At 43.8% G+C, this 16,213-nt stretch overlaps 2 protein-coding genes across 6 annotated transcripts in view; one reads left to right on the top strand and one right to left on the bottom strand.

The window, feature by feature from the left end:
• ZFYVE26 (zinc finger FYVE-type containing 26) overlaps nt 1–10,296 on the bottom strand; it is a 52,532-nt gene extending 42,236 nt beyond the window's left edge. For 4 of the 5 annotated variants that reach the window (XM_056347550.1, XM_056347551.1, XM_056347555.1 and 1 more), the window contains exons 1-9: nt 10,096–10,296; nt 9,466–9,677; nt 7,932–8,010; nt 7,063–7,152; nt 4,599–5,151; nt 3,113–3,243; nt 2,118–2,282; nt 1,058–1,146; nt 611–771 (exon numbers count right to left, since the gene is read on the bottom strand). In XM_056347550.1, coding sequence (XP_056203525.1) covers nt 611–771; nt 1,058–1,146; nt 2,118–2,282; nt 3,113–3,243; nt 4,599–5,151; nt 7,063–7,152; nt 7,932–8,010; nt 9,466–9,656 — 1,459 coding nt within the window. In that variant the 5' untranslated portion in view covers nt 9,657–9,677; nt 10,096–10,296. The remainder of the gene's footprint in view (nt 1–610; nt 772–1,057; nt 1,147–2,117; nt 2,283–3,112; nt 3,244–4,598; nt 5,152–7,062; nt 7,153–7,931; nt 8,011–9,465; nt 9,678–10,095) is intronic. The other variant, XM_056347552.1, reaches the window with a different exon arrangement.
• A 759-nt stretch (nt 10,297–11,055) lies between these two features.
• On the top strand, nt 11,056–15,669 carry LOC130153102 (galectin-related protein A-like). The gene is made up of 5 exons (XM_056347548.1): nt 11,056–11,200; nt 13,458–13,546; nt 14,319–14,493; nt 14,824–15,008; nt 15,529–15,669. The coding sequence occupies exons 1-4, from the start codon at nt 11,177–11,179 to the stop codon at nt 14,965–14,967; spliced, it is 432 nt and encodes a 143-aa protein (XP_056203523.1). The 5' UTR covers nt 11,056–11,176; the 3' UTR covers nt 14,968–15,008; nt 15,529–15,669.
• The last annotated feature ends 544 nt before the right edge of the window (nt 15,670–16,213 follow it).

The following is a 16,213-nucleotide window of genomic DNA, read 5'->3' as shown; positions in this document are numbered from 1 at the left end:
AATCTCAGCTATTTTAGGCACCAAACTGGAACACGGGAAGATGAGAAGTGAAGCAAGAGGGATGTAGCCGCAGCCCGTAGGTAAGCCCTACTGATTTTAATATTAAAGTAGATTTGGTAAGAAAAAAAAAATCACCAAAATTCCCATTTCGGATTTTTCAAAAATGAAGCCGTTATAGTATGATATTTTGTTAATTCTATCTGGCTTTGCCCTTTCATTTTTAAATTCAAACACACATATGGCTGAAATTCAAAACATACACTTACTTCTCAAGCTAAGGATATTAAACAGTATATGTTACAATGACTAGCACATATTGAGCGTGTGCTAAGTCTTATTACCATTTTGAAAACTCTCTTTCACAGATCTGTCCTTGTGAGATCAGAGAGATCTCACAACTCCTTCTTGGGAGACAATTTACTCCCCAAAAGGATTCTAAAATAATTGCCACACACGCTCTAGTTTCCTTCTGCAGAATCGCTGATAAGCAGTATCTTTCTTATTTTAGAAGAAGGTAAAAAACTCCAGATTCTTCCTGGCAGAAATACTGAGCAACACATACTTGACGTATTGGGTTTTTTCTGTGTTCTCACGACCCCTACACATTTACCCTGCATCTGCTGGTCTCTAGCAGGAACTTTCTGAAGAAGCTCAGTAACATCGTCTTCGTTCAGTGCCAGAAGATTAGTGAGATGATGAAGAGAGTACACTGCAGTGTGGCAATCTAGACTGTGCAAGTGTTGCAAAAGAACCTTCCTTGGGATAGTAATACTGCAAAAGAGAACAAACAAAAAGGTGACAAACAGATTTAGGTCTCTTAGCAATGTTTAAACACATATCTCCCACTAATTCTGAGTCAACTAAACTACTGCAGTTAAAAAGAAACCCAAATAGTTTAACTAATGCCTACGAAGCAATTTCAAGAGCTTGTGATATACAGTCACTAGGAGATGATTTGCCAAGATTCACAGAAAAGAACACCATTTCTATTTGCATACATAAACTGACTAATAGATTTGGCAAGACAGTTTGGAAAAAGTCCTTCTGACCATTTTACCTGTTTTGCTGTATGCACCATTCAAGAACTTCCACTTGAGCCCACAGCCCATCACAGAAATCTTTTAGTACTGAATCATTGCACAGATCCTAAATGGGAAGACAAATAAAAGAAATCCTTTACAACAAATCTTCTACTCAGGCAGCAGAACCAAGCCTGTGTCACATATGGGATGTTCATAAGACTTCTTTATCCAGATGGTAACTTTCAAGTGCAGAAAACCGCCAGTTTTATCACAAAGCCAGCAAGGAAGAGCTGTTCTGAAGGAGCATCAAAATCAGTCAGCCTCCACTCAACACACCCACAGACCATGGAAAGGTGGCTACATCCCTTTTCAAGGTTAGCTTTCAAAATGCAAATTATGTTTAACAACAGTCTAAGACACTAACATCTAGAAATAACCATGTACTAGAACAGATGATATACTGGGTAGCAGACAGTTATTCTCCTTTTCCATGGGCTTTTCTACTACAGATGCCTGCCTGCTAAAATCAGATCTAAGACTTCCACTTTGCAGAGGCTATCGAATAGACTTTCAGTCTATTACCATTAGATGGCAACTCCCTTAAGGCAATACCAGCCTAGACCTGCCCCAGCGATCTGGCAGTGCAAAGCTCCCAGACTCCCCACCTCTGTCATCCAAGCCACTTGCCTGCAGACAGGTATGATCTGAACTGCAACTACACCCTCAGAGTTAGAACCCTCTCTCTTCTTCAGAGATGAAGACTTCCCCCAAAATAAGTGGATCTTTCAGTCACAGCTCTTATCATTTATCATTTCATTTTGAGAATGGGTATGGGAAATTTCCAAGCTACCCTGCTGCTGAACTCAAGTTGTTGTGACCAGAATTAGTCACCCTCCAGGGATGACTCAGTGGATGAAACGACACCCATCAAATGTCCCCAGCTCTTTGCAAAACTAATCAGCAACCATTGCTGTCTTTCTTATGTTAACAGCACAGGCTGAAGAGATTATGCAAGAGAAACTTTCAGAATCTCCTGGGCAATCATATGCCCTGGACTCAGACTGGAACACAGCCACTTGCTTTCTGCTGATTTACCCGAGTTTTGTGAAGAGTCCATAGCAACGCTTTTGCCGATTCCAAGCTTTGACAATGAGTCCATCCAAGCAATACCAAGAGGCGGCTAAGGGGGTTGAATTCTCTCCTCAATAAGTTGTTCAGTCCTGAGTAGTCTTCTCTTTTCAGTAAAGTTAATGCAGTCACCTAGAAAACAAGAGGAAGAAGTATTTATCTTTCCATAATGCAGAGACCTGTAATGTCTGGCAGATTATGTGAGCAGTCACTTCAGTATTAGCTTCACTAAAACAGTGAAGTTCTGCACCTGGAACCTTCCTAAATTTGTTTCCCAAGCCACCAGGTTACTCTTCAGTAAAACTGTCATGAGAAAAACGTAATTTCAAACGCTTCATACAGAGCCAGCTCACACTCCCTCACTACATTATCTTTACATTCTTTCTATTGATTATGTCTCTGTCACAGGGATTACGTAAGAAACTTGAATGAGCACATTATTTAGAAGCGGAAATACAGTTAATCTTAAAAACTCACGCTTTAACAGTGAACACCTACCTGTATTCCATTTCTTTTATCTATGTAAATACATTCAAATAATTTAACACATACCACGTCTTCAAGCTCTTCAAAATTAAATTTTACCTTGCGAACTAGTCTCACTGCGCCAAGACTACCAGCATCAGGAAAGCAAAGCAAGTAGTTTGAGATCATGGGGTAAATAAAGCAGTGTATCCAACAAAATTACATGCAGAACACAGGACTTCTTAAATTCTGAAGATCTAATCTTCAGTCTGCATGCACATGAACTTTTCCAAAAATCTCATTAAATGGTTTTAGTTCATCACACAGCTGAAAGTAGGGGAGTTATCACTGGTTACCTCATTGTTCCTGTAAGTCATGACTCCTAGTAAACACTATGTGAATACAAAGTGCTTCTGTGCACCACCAGGATATGTTCAATACAGGGACTAACTTTAGCCACCGTTGGGTTTCTCCTCTTAATGATTTTATGGCCGTACCAGAATCTGTTCCAGAAAGTGCTTGCTGCTGCTCAAGCAGTAGAAATAGGCAGTCTTCCAAGCAGAAGCCTCTTCAGGGTCTGAGAACAAACTCATCACAGTTCGCTCTGTATCCAGCTGCTCAGCTGAACCTAAAAATCATCACAACAAGATTACCTTCCAGTACAGAGGGGTACCTTTGAAAGAAGCATAACTGCTGTCAATTTAAACTGAGAAGCATTCAACATTTCCTCAAAAATTAATCAGCTGTTAGATGTTAACAGTTAAGACTCTCCGATATTGTTACTGGAATAACCAGAAAGCCAAGCAGAGAAATTAACAGAAAATAAGCAGGGCAGACGGTTTCCTGGTTTCATATCTGGACAGTTGTTAATATAGCAAAAGCCTGCTCAGCACATAGATTGTTTGCATTAGCTCGGGTCACGCAGCCTTTCTTTCTCTAGTCATATGCACCTTATCCCATGTTGCGTGAATTCTCACTTGTGCTCTGAGATGCTATGTTGCTTTGCAGGGCCTTAGCAAAGATTTGTCCAGCACAGGAACTTCTCAGATCTGTGCAAAGCGAGATTTGAACTACTCCCAGTGAGAGTGATGCTATCCATATCTCCATTTCTCTTCCCCCAGGAGGGAGCACTGACTGTAGTTATTACCAGAAATGCCGGAGTCTGCCACATCACACCAGCCTGAACTTCCCTTCAGCAATCCCTGAGTGAAGGTAGGAAGATACAAACCCTACCGCCTTGCACCTCAGTGTACAGAAGTGAGCAAAAGAGAGTAGGCACTCTAGCTTTTCCCTCCTCGCATGCTCACCTGCCACCCTCCTACCAAAAGCATGGGCACCACTTGCTATTTAGCTTCAACTAAGATCCTCAACTAAATGTACCGTCATAGGGAGATAGACAAAAGCTGTGAAGTTACAGCCATTACAAAAACAATCGCTGGGCTCTGGCAAGAAAGCAGGTAATCAAACTGCATCTTCTTTCCAGCTGCGATATCAACCCACTCCACATCTCCTTTGACTTCTAGAAGTTTTCTTTTCCAGTATTAAGAGGCTTGAACATTTGGGGATTACTGAGGTAGTTGAACTGTCATTGGCCTGAAATGGAACATCCTCCAGCACAAATAACCTCCAGCTGGAGCTGTACCAATAAAAACTTCATATAGAAATGGAGAGTCAATTTTCCAGTTACAAGAAATATTGTCAGCAGGAGAAATGCTAAGCAGATTAAAATAGAGCACAACAAGGGTGGTAAAGGAAGTGCCAACAAAAGAAGACAACATGGACTACAGAATAGTAAGGAGAGAGCCCTGGGGTTCCTATGACAATTCCTTGCTTTAAGTCATTTTAGCATCATCTTTTACAAGACTCAATGGCTTGTTAAGGCACCTTCACACAAACACTGCCTGACATCTTGACAACTTGCCTGTTAAATGCCTCAGTGACTTTGTTAAACAAATGGAAACCAAAGCAAAAAGTGAAACTAACCTTTTCGTATTGATTTTGACACCAGAAATTTTTCTCTTGTTCTTTCTATGAGAACACTGCTATACAGGCTTAACAGGCCATGGCTCTGTTTCCTCAGCATACAGCTTAGTAGCTTCTCCTCTCTCAGCGGGCTTCCCTCAGCCCAGCATACATCCAAGAGCTCCCTGAATAGGTGCCGTACTTCATCAGCCTGATGCTCCACCTCAAAAGTCACTATACTAAGAGCAGCATAGATTGTATCCACTAATTCTCTTTGATCTAATCCTGCTGAAATCTCAGAACTGCACTGAAGCCTCTGCAGAGATTTCAAGGAGTCACGAAGAAATTCAACAAAGATGTTTTGTAGAGAATAATAGTGCTGGAGCAAGGAGCTGTGTGTGCCTTCTTCCTCTTGGAAGAACTCCAGTAGGGCTTTTGCCCTCTGTGGAGCCCGCAGCAAAAGCTTCCGGAGAGCTGAAACAACATCCAAACTGAATCTGTGAGAACAACCATCTCTTCTTTTCTTATCTGTGACGTGCTTGTTCTGGCTGCACTCAAATGCTTCAAAGAGTTCCTGGTAGGGAAATAATAAAAAGAGTAAGCCTTTCAGATGCCACTAAAATATGAAATATATTACTTTTTAAAGTAGGAGAAACTTGAAAACAAGAAGCTAAATCAGTTTGGAAACATTGCTATTATCCAGGAAAACCATTAATAATGGCCTACTTTGTCCAATATCCTTGCTAGAAGAATGGATATGCCCAAATATGTTACAAAATATATAGATTCCTGTTACAAACAATTACACTGTATGAGCCATGTGCTCATAAGCAAGTTACCTTAGTTCACAGGAAGCTCCTATGGGATGGCTGAAGCACTACTGTATTCTACCTCTTAGCAACATATTGATGCGACTATCTTCATACATGAGTAAATGCACGATGATTCGTGTTCGGTCTTTTTTTTTTTTTTTTAATACCTTTTTTTAATTCCAGATTCATACCATCTGTCTACTAGCTGCATCATCCTCACCAACACTAATTCTTCAAACTCAGTTAAAACTCCCAACAGATTCAGAAGCCATTTCACAGACTCCTTTCTTAAGCAACAGTAATTTTTCTTGTTAACAGAAGCAAACCTACAATTCCAGAACTAGGAAGAGGAACACAAACAAACAAAAAAGTCCCAATTAATTTTCCTAAGAAAGAGAGGGAAGGTGAGGGACAATCCAGTTGAACAGCAATTAAGCAGCGCTTATGGCACTTCTGGATCTATGTGAGTGCTGTCCTTGGCTGGAAGAGACAACTTAGGGAATATGGAGGGGAGAGGTGGCTGGTGTGTGCAAAAATGAGAATATTAGCAGTGGAAGAAAAGGCCACAACATCCTTTTCTTTATTTGCTGGATCAAAACCTAACTCTTACCTACTAACATGCCTATGATAGTAACTGTGAAAAGATAGGAAGTTGCTGAATCTCTTTTTTCTTTGCAATGCTGTTGACAATGGTGGAATCTTTCATGACCTTGGGAGGTTAGATGGTAATATATACAGACTTTGCTAGTCATTAAAATAAATTTGCTTGAAGTCTGTTAATCAACAGTCAAGTTTACCTTGTTTGCTTTAATCTTATAATTGTTAATTCTGTATCCTTAGAGAAATACTGAACACCTTTCCCTTGTATTTAAAAGCGGAAAACAGCTTCTGAATATAGTAAGTTTTCATTTTCGTCTTAAGAAAAGGCATAGAAACAAACAAACAGAGTCTTCTAAGAGTTAGAACCTGTGAATATTCCACATGTCAGGTCTAGTTCTGTTGTACCCGACATCAAATTAGGCCAGTTCAGTTAGTAACTCTCCTGATTTTCTGTTCTATACTTGCTTTTGATATTACTCCATCTTTGCATATTTCCATGTATTAAATAAATCAGTCTGCATGTATTAATTAATAATGGAAAAATGGTCCTGGACCTCAAAGCACACATCATACCAATTACCCAATAAAATGGTCCAGCACAGCACCTGAAAACTTGCAGGAAGGGGACAAAGGACCATGGAGGGGATGAAAATTAAGATCATACGAAGAAGAAAAAGAAAAAACAAACATACATCCAAAGTGTGCTTGGCTGACTATGGCTTGGTTTGGTTTACAGTGGGTTTTAGCTTTATGATTACTAAAGGCGTCTATAGATGTAAGACTGTGGCAAGCAGGTGCAGTCAGGAACAAAGTGTTATAAAGACACGTAGAAAAGCTTGCTCCTTTTGCCTGCCTATAGCCTCCTCTCTAGCCAGAGAAATCACTTGCAGGCACACTGGATTAACTTTAGAAAGATGTCTGAATTACAGTGACTTACAGTTGCCTAGAAAATTAATAATATATTAGTATCTCAGGCAATCAAGTTAACAGGAAGTACTAACTTTGATCCCAAAACCTGATAAAGTTGGTATTCTGCATATCTCACAAGTAGTAGGGCACACTAAGTAGCTCACCTTTAGGACTTCCTCAGAGACATCTTTCTGCAGTTCTTCCAAGAACAATAAAAATTCAGTTTCTCTCTGAAGAACAACTGGAACAGGTTTCTGAAACAATACATGAGAATGGGAAAGACATTAGCCAATAAAACTTTTATTTACATTACCTTATAAAAATAATCTTATCTATTTCATAAACATTTTGAGGCAGACTGAAATATGTCACTGAAGACAACCAATTCTCAATTAAAGGCTATTCCACAATTAGGTTCTGCTCCTGCACCAGTGGATTGCATTTACCTATACATCTGGAAACGGAGACAAGTGTCACTTTGTCAGGAATTACATTCCTATCAACTAGAGACATCTTTCCTCAGAAGGTAAAGAAAAAATGCAAGTCTAAGTAGTAGCAAGGACAAATTACTAAAAAAAAAAAAAAAAAAAAAAAAAAAAAAGCCATGATCACACATCCCAGTGTACCAATTAAAAAAAAAAATAAATGGCTAGTTTCTCCCTTACTCATGAAACATACTGCACTTGTCTGTCTGAAAACAGCAATACAGAGAGCACATCCCTCACCATCTAAAGCCTATAATGTAAGAAAGGTGCTACACAAATGCAGAAGTCGATACACTCACGCTTTCCATTTACAGAGATGCTTAATGCTAAAAAGCCAACTTCCACTAACTAAACAAAAAAAAATCCTGATTTTTCTCTCCAGTGTGGAGATTAACAGTTGTTTCTTCACAAGTTTGTTAAAAGCGAAAGCAACGTATCTCTCCAGCTACCTTGAGAACTTAATTCAACGGAACATGGGAAAGCCTATAACTTAAATAAGCAAGTAGGCAGACATTTAGCACTTGGAAGTCAGCTAGATGTTTCTGTACCTGATTCCTGGCAAGCCATTTTTCCAGCACAAGAAGCCAAAGCCATGCAGTTCTCCATGGGCTAGAATTCTGCCTCCATCTACAAAAACAATAAGCACATACACTGGATTATACAAGGTTGTTCCCATCTCTGAGAAAACACTGCCAGGAGTCATTTTGATTTTTTTATTTCTTCGTGTAAGATGAAACCATAGTTGACTAAACAGCTGAAGAAGAGTCAGGAAGGAAAAGAATGCAGAGAAACCACAGTATTGGTACTACTTACACATTAACTCAATGATTTCTGCTATGCAAATAACTATTTTTAGATCTGCCAAATACCAATACTACTGCTGTAGTTCTTTGCTTCAAAACAATGAAATTTATTTCTGGTCTAAAGTTCAGTCTGTATAGCCCTCTTTGAGCACTTCAGCAGATTTTTCTGAAATCTGACCATATGCCAAACACTGCTATTTCCTGTTCTGTCTAGTTCTAACCAAAAAAATGAAACTAAGTTTTAGGTCACGGTGCATAAGCACAGCTCTTTGTCCAAACTAGAAGTGAAGTAATACGCTGCTACTAATCTCCATCAGCTTTTCATGTGCTCCAGTCCTTATACACACATTCCAAAACCTACACAGTTATGGAACACACTCAGTACTGTCAAAGGGACTAGGAAAAGGAAAAAAAAAGAAGATAGTGCGTTGGCCTTTAAAACTCTTAGCACTGCTAACTAAAGCCTTTAGATGTGATAGCCCAACTATCAAAGATCAAAAAAGCTTATGTTTCACATGGCCATTAGCAACATTCATCTAACCACATGCACACATTCCTCTGGCTCTTAACTGCTGTCAGTGTCAACTTGTTGCTTAGAACCTTTACCAAAAGGTTACAAAAATCATAATGTGAATAACTATGACCATCTGCTTAAAGAAGGGGAATACCAGTGTTCCCTGAAGTGCTAGAAAGTCACCCTTCATACGCACCTAACTGAAAAGCCAAAATCAAAATTAACTAGGATTGAGTAAAACCAATACCATTTCAAAATCCAGTGCAAGAGAAATAAGAAATCAATACTATAATTTTTTAGAGTTGTAATTTTTAGAAATTGGAAGGTCTTTCAAGAGCTGGAAACAAGAGAACTTTTTAAATAACTACAGTGTTGATGTTGGAAGTTCCATTTCTAAATTAACTGAAGCTCATTGTCAGAGAACTGTAATTTCAGATGTTCCATCTCCTTCTTATCCTGCAGTAAAATCCAACAAAACCAGCTCTGAAATGCTTCCAAAAAGTTTTAAGGTTCTATCAATCACCATGTCAACTGCATAAATGAACACAGCTTGTTACCCCGTGGGCTGGGCAGCCTGCGAAGTGTGTGGGCAGAGGTAAGTCCTCTGCGTTCAGGTAAGAGCACACCTGGACACATCCAAGGCACCTCAGCACTGCAGCAAGCGCTATTTCCCAGATTCCACCTGTCTCCCACAGCCACCACTAAACTGACCGCTCCTCCTCGTTTACACTCCAACCTACTGAAGCAAAAGGGTACCTCACTTACCTCACCCCCACGGGACAAGCTACCAGCGCCTGAAGAACCGCTTCTACCTTCTCAGGGCCATCGCCGTGCCACTGGCTCAGCTGGGGCACGCAGGCCTGCGCGAGTTCCCAGTCCCCATGCTGTACGCACTCGCAGAAAAACCCGAAGAGCCGCTCCAGAGAGACCGCTTCTTCGTTTCCAAAGGAATGCATCTTCCAGGAGGGGCAGGTGACCTGCGGCAGGGTGACACACGCGCAGGCGGGTGCCGTGAGGGCACGCTGGGGCACCGACAGGGCGCCAGGGCCAGGCAGGGCCAGGCTCCGGGGGGCTGCCTCCCGCAGGGGCAGCGGGGTACGGCGCCAACAAGCACCGCGGGCTCGCAACGCGGGCCGGGACCGCCCCGCCGCGGGTGCGCCGCCCGGGGGCCCGAGCCCAGCCCCGCGGCCCGCGGCATGCCCCCGCCACTCCGCACCGCCACCCCCGCCCCCGGGCCGCCCGTCGCCGCGGGGGTCGGGCCGTCTGGGAGCGGCGGCAGCCGCTCGCCCCGGGCCGCGCGCTCTGCGGCGCACCCGCCCGGCGCCTCGCCCTCCCCCGCAAGGTCCGGCCCGGCGCGGCGGCCCGCGGGGCCCGTCCTGCCGCGGTCCGCGTTACCTGGCGGGGCAGGATGCAGCCGCCCCGGCGGCGCTGAGCCCTACTGCACCGCCCCGCTACCGCCACACCTCGCCGCCGCCATCTTGGGCATCGCCTCAGCTGACCGCGCCGCCGGGCGGGCACGCGGGCAGGCGTCCGCCCATTGGCCGAGCTGGGGCAGCATGTAAATAAACCGTCATTTTCCTTTGGGGCGCCTGACGCCGCCTCAGGAAAGCTGGCAGGGCAAGCCCCGCCCTCCCCGCTAGCCGCGCCCATCCCCGCCCACCGGCACGCCCCACGGCCTCCGCCTACCAGGTTCTGGTCGACTTCTGCCCGAAGCTCCGCCTCCTGGCGCGGGTTGGGCCGCGTGCCACTGGCGCGGGAGGCGGCGGGGCCCGCGGGGTGTGGGGCGGGTGTAGCGGCCGGCGTCGAGGGCTGCGGCGTCTCTCAGAGCGGGGGCGGCTATATGTATACGTATATTATGTACACCTATATACAGACATAGAGGGAAAACGGTATACATATTGGGGTATATACGGATATGAGAGTGTGTGTGTATTTGCCCATTGTGTATGTGTATAGCCCTATATGCATACCTCACTCCATATATATAGAGGTCTATATAGGGATATAAGTTACGATACATTTCCCCCTTTGAGAGAGGACAGAAACGGTACCTAAATAAACAACTTATATGTATAACATGTAACTTATATGTATAACATTCACAAATACAGTATGTTTCGCACACACAGCATTTTAAAATACATCTGTAACAATGTGTAGGTATAGATACAGGTACAGCTACCGAGGTCGGCTTGCCAGGCACCCCTGTTCGAGGTGGCGGGGTCCTGCCCACCCTAGCGGTCCCCGGCCCTCTCACCCACACCGGCTGTGTTCCTTCCGAGGTCCCCGTGGTGGGATGAGGCAGGGAGGGCCATGACTCAGCGGCTGGGCTGGGTGGTGTCCAGCCAGTGTTCGGCAGAGATAAGCCCCCCCCCAGCATCCTCCCTTTATTCCGGGCTTTTTGTTTGCTTTTGTCCTGACGCGCAAAACAAAAACTCCTCCAGGGACTGCTGTGGCGAAGCGAATCTGAGCGGTCATGACAGAGGAGAGGTGTCCCAAAGTAAGTGATCGAGTGAGCCCCCAGGGCTCCTGAACAGAAAATATGGGAAAGGGTCTATGTCTGTGCACATGCGCTGCAACCCACCAGTAAGCCATGTAAGATGCTGCAGGAGTTTGTACCGTTACCTCCTACAGCGTCCTGAATATTTGTCACCTGTACTGTCAACTCAGTGTCCGCAGAGAAATGGCACGTGGGTAGTCTTGCCTCTGAATTTACTTCAGCCATGCTGGACGAGCTGTAAGTGTTGAAATGATGTGGTGTCACTCAATCTATTCTGTTCTGATTCCCCATGCCTTTAATGACGGTGCTTACTGTGGGTGCAGCTCTGCGCAATTTCTCAACGTGCACTTTCAATTTGGGGTATTATTTTGTATCTTGTCTCTTGTGTAGGCAAGGAAGGAGCTTTAGTGGGACACAGGACCCGCATGAGGATGATGTTTATTTAGCGTGGGATTGTTTGTGCTTATTATCTATTCTCTAATTGCTTTATCCAGTTTAAAGTAACTCCTTACAGTCAGACTCCTTACTTGAGGAGCTGCTCCCTCATGTAAGATGTCTCAGGTGCTGACGATTTTCTTTTGTTACAAAGTTCAAAACATAGCTGCTGGAGTCACCTGCCTGCTTCTGCAAGGGTAAATGTACAGTATTAACAGTCAGCAGAAGTGCTGTCAGTTTTGAAGGTACTTTTAATTGCTTCCAATATGTGCCTTGTTAGGAATGAAAAGTTTATGTATCTGTGAAGCTGTAAAGGTGTCTGGATGTAAATATCAAATGTGGAAATAAATTGTTTAAAGCCATCTTAGCAGAAGATGTAACTAATATATTGAAATTAGGCAATGGAGTATAGGCCAAACATTTTTTGTCTTGAATTTGTGTTTCCGTTTAGCAAGATGGCATTCAATAATTTAAAAATCTAACATTGGTTATATTTTCCATTAAAAATACATATGAAATACCCATAGCAACTTACACGAGAATGGAAGCTCATTTGATGTGAGCAGACGTCTATGGGTTTCCATGCTGATGTAGTGCTTCTCATAGTCAAAATAGTAAACCATGCATGTATTGTGCAGGTCTTCTAGCAAAAAATGTCTGAGTTTTTACCTTGGAACACTGGAATGATAAAGCACTTTTTATCTAAAATAGGGTCTGCTGTGTATTGCCTGGGAATGTTATCAGTGTTACACAAATTGCAAATAACGCTTAGTGTTTTATAGCAGCTTCTTTCCACTTGAATCTGCATAGGGACTGATTACACGCTACAGTGCGGTACTCTGGCCTTTTATGTTTTAAAGCCATGTCTGAAACTGAAGTCTCAAAATGTCCCTGCTTTAGTTTCTCCACTAACCGTGGAAGCTGTTAGAGAATTACTTGGAGCAAGCTAGGTGTAGCTCTGAGCTTTGCAGCTACAGGTCTCTGTGAACAGGACAAAAGTAGATCCACTGGGAAGCCATGTTCTGGCCTTGAAAAGGCGATGAGGACAGGTGTGACTGGGGTAGCTGCGAGGACGCAGTTGCATTTCTCTCAGCATGCAGTGGTGGGGCTGCGTCTTTGCTGGCTTTGTGCTCTTATGGCGGTGTAAATGCTGGCTTTGTGCTCTTGGTGCGGTGTAAAGCCTGCGGCTGTCAAGTTGGCCTACTAAAATCTGTTAACGAATTTGAGCTGGCAGAGTCAGTTCGCATGGAGCCTGCGCTCCACATCATGCTGCTGCAAAGCTTTCAATCTGCTGCACGGAGCGCTGCAAACAGATGGATTGTGGCCATGGCAGCCATCACCAGCTCCTCCCAGGTGTGCCAGCTACGTGGGTTCTGTCACTTGTGCAACATGTGGGTCCTTACAGCGCTCACGGTGCCAGGTCTGGCCCTGGGGAGTGGTGCCAGTCCCCTGAAGACAGTGGTGGCGGCTGCCAGCGGCGCCTAAGGTGTGCGTCGGGGTCAGTCACGCCTGTCCGGCCGGTGGAGCGCGGGCAGCTGCCACTCCTCTCACTGGCAGCCCCTTTGGCCAGAAACTGTCCCCTGGGCCCGCAGCCCTGTCAGGCAGCCAGCGCCTCCTGACCCCTTGTTGGGTTATGGCCACCCTCTCGCTCACCTCAGCTGCCAGAACTGACAGCATTTACACCAAAACTGCGAGAAATATTTTTAAATTTTTTTTGTACACGTAAAAGTAAACTCAAGTTATGTGAGATGATCAAAGCAGCTGTTAAAGCTAGTTTACCATGGCATGACTGACTGCAGCACATTTTCACTGTTCTCTGCAGGCGGAGCAGTATGTTGGTGAAATTAAAGGTGGCCTGAGACCTGCCATGAAACTCACAGTCATAGGAATGGTACACTCCAACCCCAAGAGGTAGGTGGAGGGGCTGGTATGGGCTTCACCCTGTCATACATGCTCCTACCTGTCCTCTAAATTCAGAAGTCTTCTTGAGGGTCTGTACTCTTTGGAGGAAAAAAGTTAAACACATTCATAATTTATGGCTTGCTTTAATTTTCCTGCTCCTGGGCTAAGATTAAAGGGGCATGAAAGAATGCACTGTTCAGCCTTTCTGACTGCCCTGTCAGGATTTTCTACTCCTTGCCCTTATCTAATGCGAACCGGAGCAGGCACACAAGTGGCATTTCTCCTCCAGGAAGAGGTGCAGTTCTGAACCTGCCTCTTGGTTGTATGCTGGGCGCTGGAATCAACACCATTTAAAATACAGCGGCTTTGGCAGAGGGGGTGCAGGTTCATTGCTGTGTTTAATCTGGGTGACAGCAACTATGCTTATCATTACACTTTTTTTGCAACTACAGTGATCAACTCCAGTGCTTCCACTGGTGAAGAGTTTGCCATAACCTATTTTAGGACACACATTAGAATTGGCTTATGCACAAATGTTGATTTGATTCCAGTCACAAGAGAGGGAGAGCAACATCAGAAGTCGCTAGCATCCTACTGGAAACTGGAGGAAAAACAAAGACCAGCTTGTTCTCATCCTTTCTGCACTTTCTAAGCCTATAGAAGACCTTGTTTCAGCTTGACAAGAAATCAACATCTGTCTCTAGTCTTTATAAGGCATCTGCTGTGCTCCACATGTCTTTTCACATATCTGAAAGTCCTAGTCATTTAATATTTTTTTCAGCTTTTCAGTGATGCTGCTCTGTGATCCAGTGGATGCAAACAAAGATGTTGGGCTGTTATTTACAGTTAACTTTAGTGACAAATCCATCACCCGAAATGCACGAATTGCTGGAAAATGGGGAAAAGAAGAGAAGACCATTCCCTACTTCCCATTTACAGCAGGCGACACATTTAAGGTAATTTTTGGGGTACTATGAATAGGGTGGAGAAAAGGATGGGAGAAAGTCTGGAAGCTATGTGTATGAGACCACAAATAGCTATCAACATTGCCAGGTTAACTAGTCTAGTACAGCACAGAGAGAACCAGTTCAAGCCCTGATAGGAGAGATCCATTTCTTTCTCTAGTCTTAGCAAGAGAACTCACTATAAGGAGCTTTACAGTATCATCTCAGCAGAGGGGCATTTCAGAAGTCTGTGATCCCCACCACACGGGGTTCTATGTCCGTGCTGGTGAATCAGCTCTGCTGCTCATCTCTAACACCTTCCCCTGTCATTTTCCTTTGCAGATGGAGCTCTTATGTGAACACCAGCAAATAAGAGTCTTGCTTGATGGACGGCAGCTCTGTGATTTCACTCACCGCATTCAGCCCCTGAACTTGGTGAAAGCTTTGCAGATCTCAGGGGACATCAAGCTTACCAAAGTGGCTTGAATAAAAGGAGACCAGAGTATCACCAGGGGACAGAGGCAAATGTACTTTCTCCTATCTGAGAAATGTTTTATCTTTTTCCCCTGGCTGGTTCTGGAGAGTGGGACCTGTATCTTTTTAATTTGCTGATGTGTTTGAAATACACAGTTTTTCCCATACACACTCAGCCATTGCAGAGCTATGGCTGGTCCAGGTAAATCAGAGAGCTTTTGCTGAAATACTCTTTTGGCCTCCCAAACTGCAAAATTTATGATATTATGCAGTATCTCACATCCTTATGGTCCCCTAACCCTCCAGGCATGCCAGCTGGTAGAGCTCAGTCCTCTACGGTGGGGTGGCTGTTACCCTTGTGACTAGAACTGGGCAGTATACAGGTGGTGGGACTGAGAAAAGAAGAAGCAGATTTTCTTTTAAGTGGATAAGGGAATCTGGTGGGCCCCAGCAAGGCTCACGCTATCAGGAGGGAATTGCTTTTCCTGGAAGCTCTGCTCAATCAGCACAAAGCCATCTGTGCTTCCCAGTACAGAGCAATAAATGCCTTACCAGCATCCCTGTCTCTTGCAGGTAGCATTCTCGTGAATTGAAAGGTTTCAACAGCTGTGGATCTCACAGTCTTCTCTGGAACAACCCTAGGAAATGGTATCTGTAGCTGAAACTGCATTGCCCTTTCTTGTATCTAATTAAAACTACATCTTTGCTGGCAAACTTCTTCACCAGCTCTGTTAAATATTTGAATGCATGTGAATGTTGTGCTGTTATTTCATTGCTGTAGATATAGGAAAAAGTCCTAAATACATGGCTATTCTAATGCATATATAAGCAAATATCACAGCTGCTGTCTTTGGCTCTGTTATAATTGGTTGGTTGTAACACAGGATGAAGGGGAAAGTCTCTAGATGAGGAAATTTTTTTCAGTACATAACTTAGAGAACAAAAAATCTGCCAAGGGGTGGTTCTGTGAACAGAGAGCTATGAAATTCCTCAGTGACTTCAGAAAGGATATACAGCATGCTGTCTTCAGAAGGCTTTTGGAGACTTGGCAGAGTCTGGCTGTCAGATACAGGTACTCAGATAACATGAAGAATTTTATGCAAATAGTGTATCAGCAGGCTGGTCGGATGTTTTAATCATCTCATACATTCCATTCTACCCTCTGGTGTTGTGGAGAATGTCTCAGTTTCTACATAAACCTAAATTTACAGTGTATGAAACCATTATTTTCATATACTCAAACTGTCCTCAGAAAAAT

This window comes from Falco biarmicus, chromosome 7 (assembly GCF_023638135.1).
Source record: "Falco biarmicus isolate bFalBia1 chromosome 7, bFalBia1.pri, whole genome shotgun sequence".
In the NCBI taxonomy this organism is placed as follows: domain Eukaryota; kingdom Metazoa; phylum Chordata; class Aves; order Falconiformes; family Falconidae; genus Falco; species Falco biarmicus.
This window is presented reverse-complemented; position numbering and strand designations above follow the sequence as displayed.

Bases quoted from the DNA above. Each gene is read 5' to 3' on its own strand.
- LOC130153102 (XM_056347548.1), top strand. From the start codon at position 11,177: ATGACAGAGGAGAGGTGTCCCAAA. The intron at 13,547-14,318 runs GTAGGTGGAGGG...TATTTTTTTCAG, and splicing joins GTACACTCCAACCCCAAGAG to CTTTTCAGTGATGCTGCTCT. The intron at 14,494-14,823 runs GTAATTTTTGGG...TTTCCTTTGCAG, and splicing joins CAGCAGGCGACACATTTAAG to ATGGAGCTCTTATGTGAACA.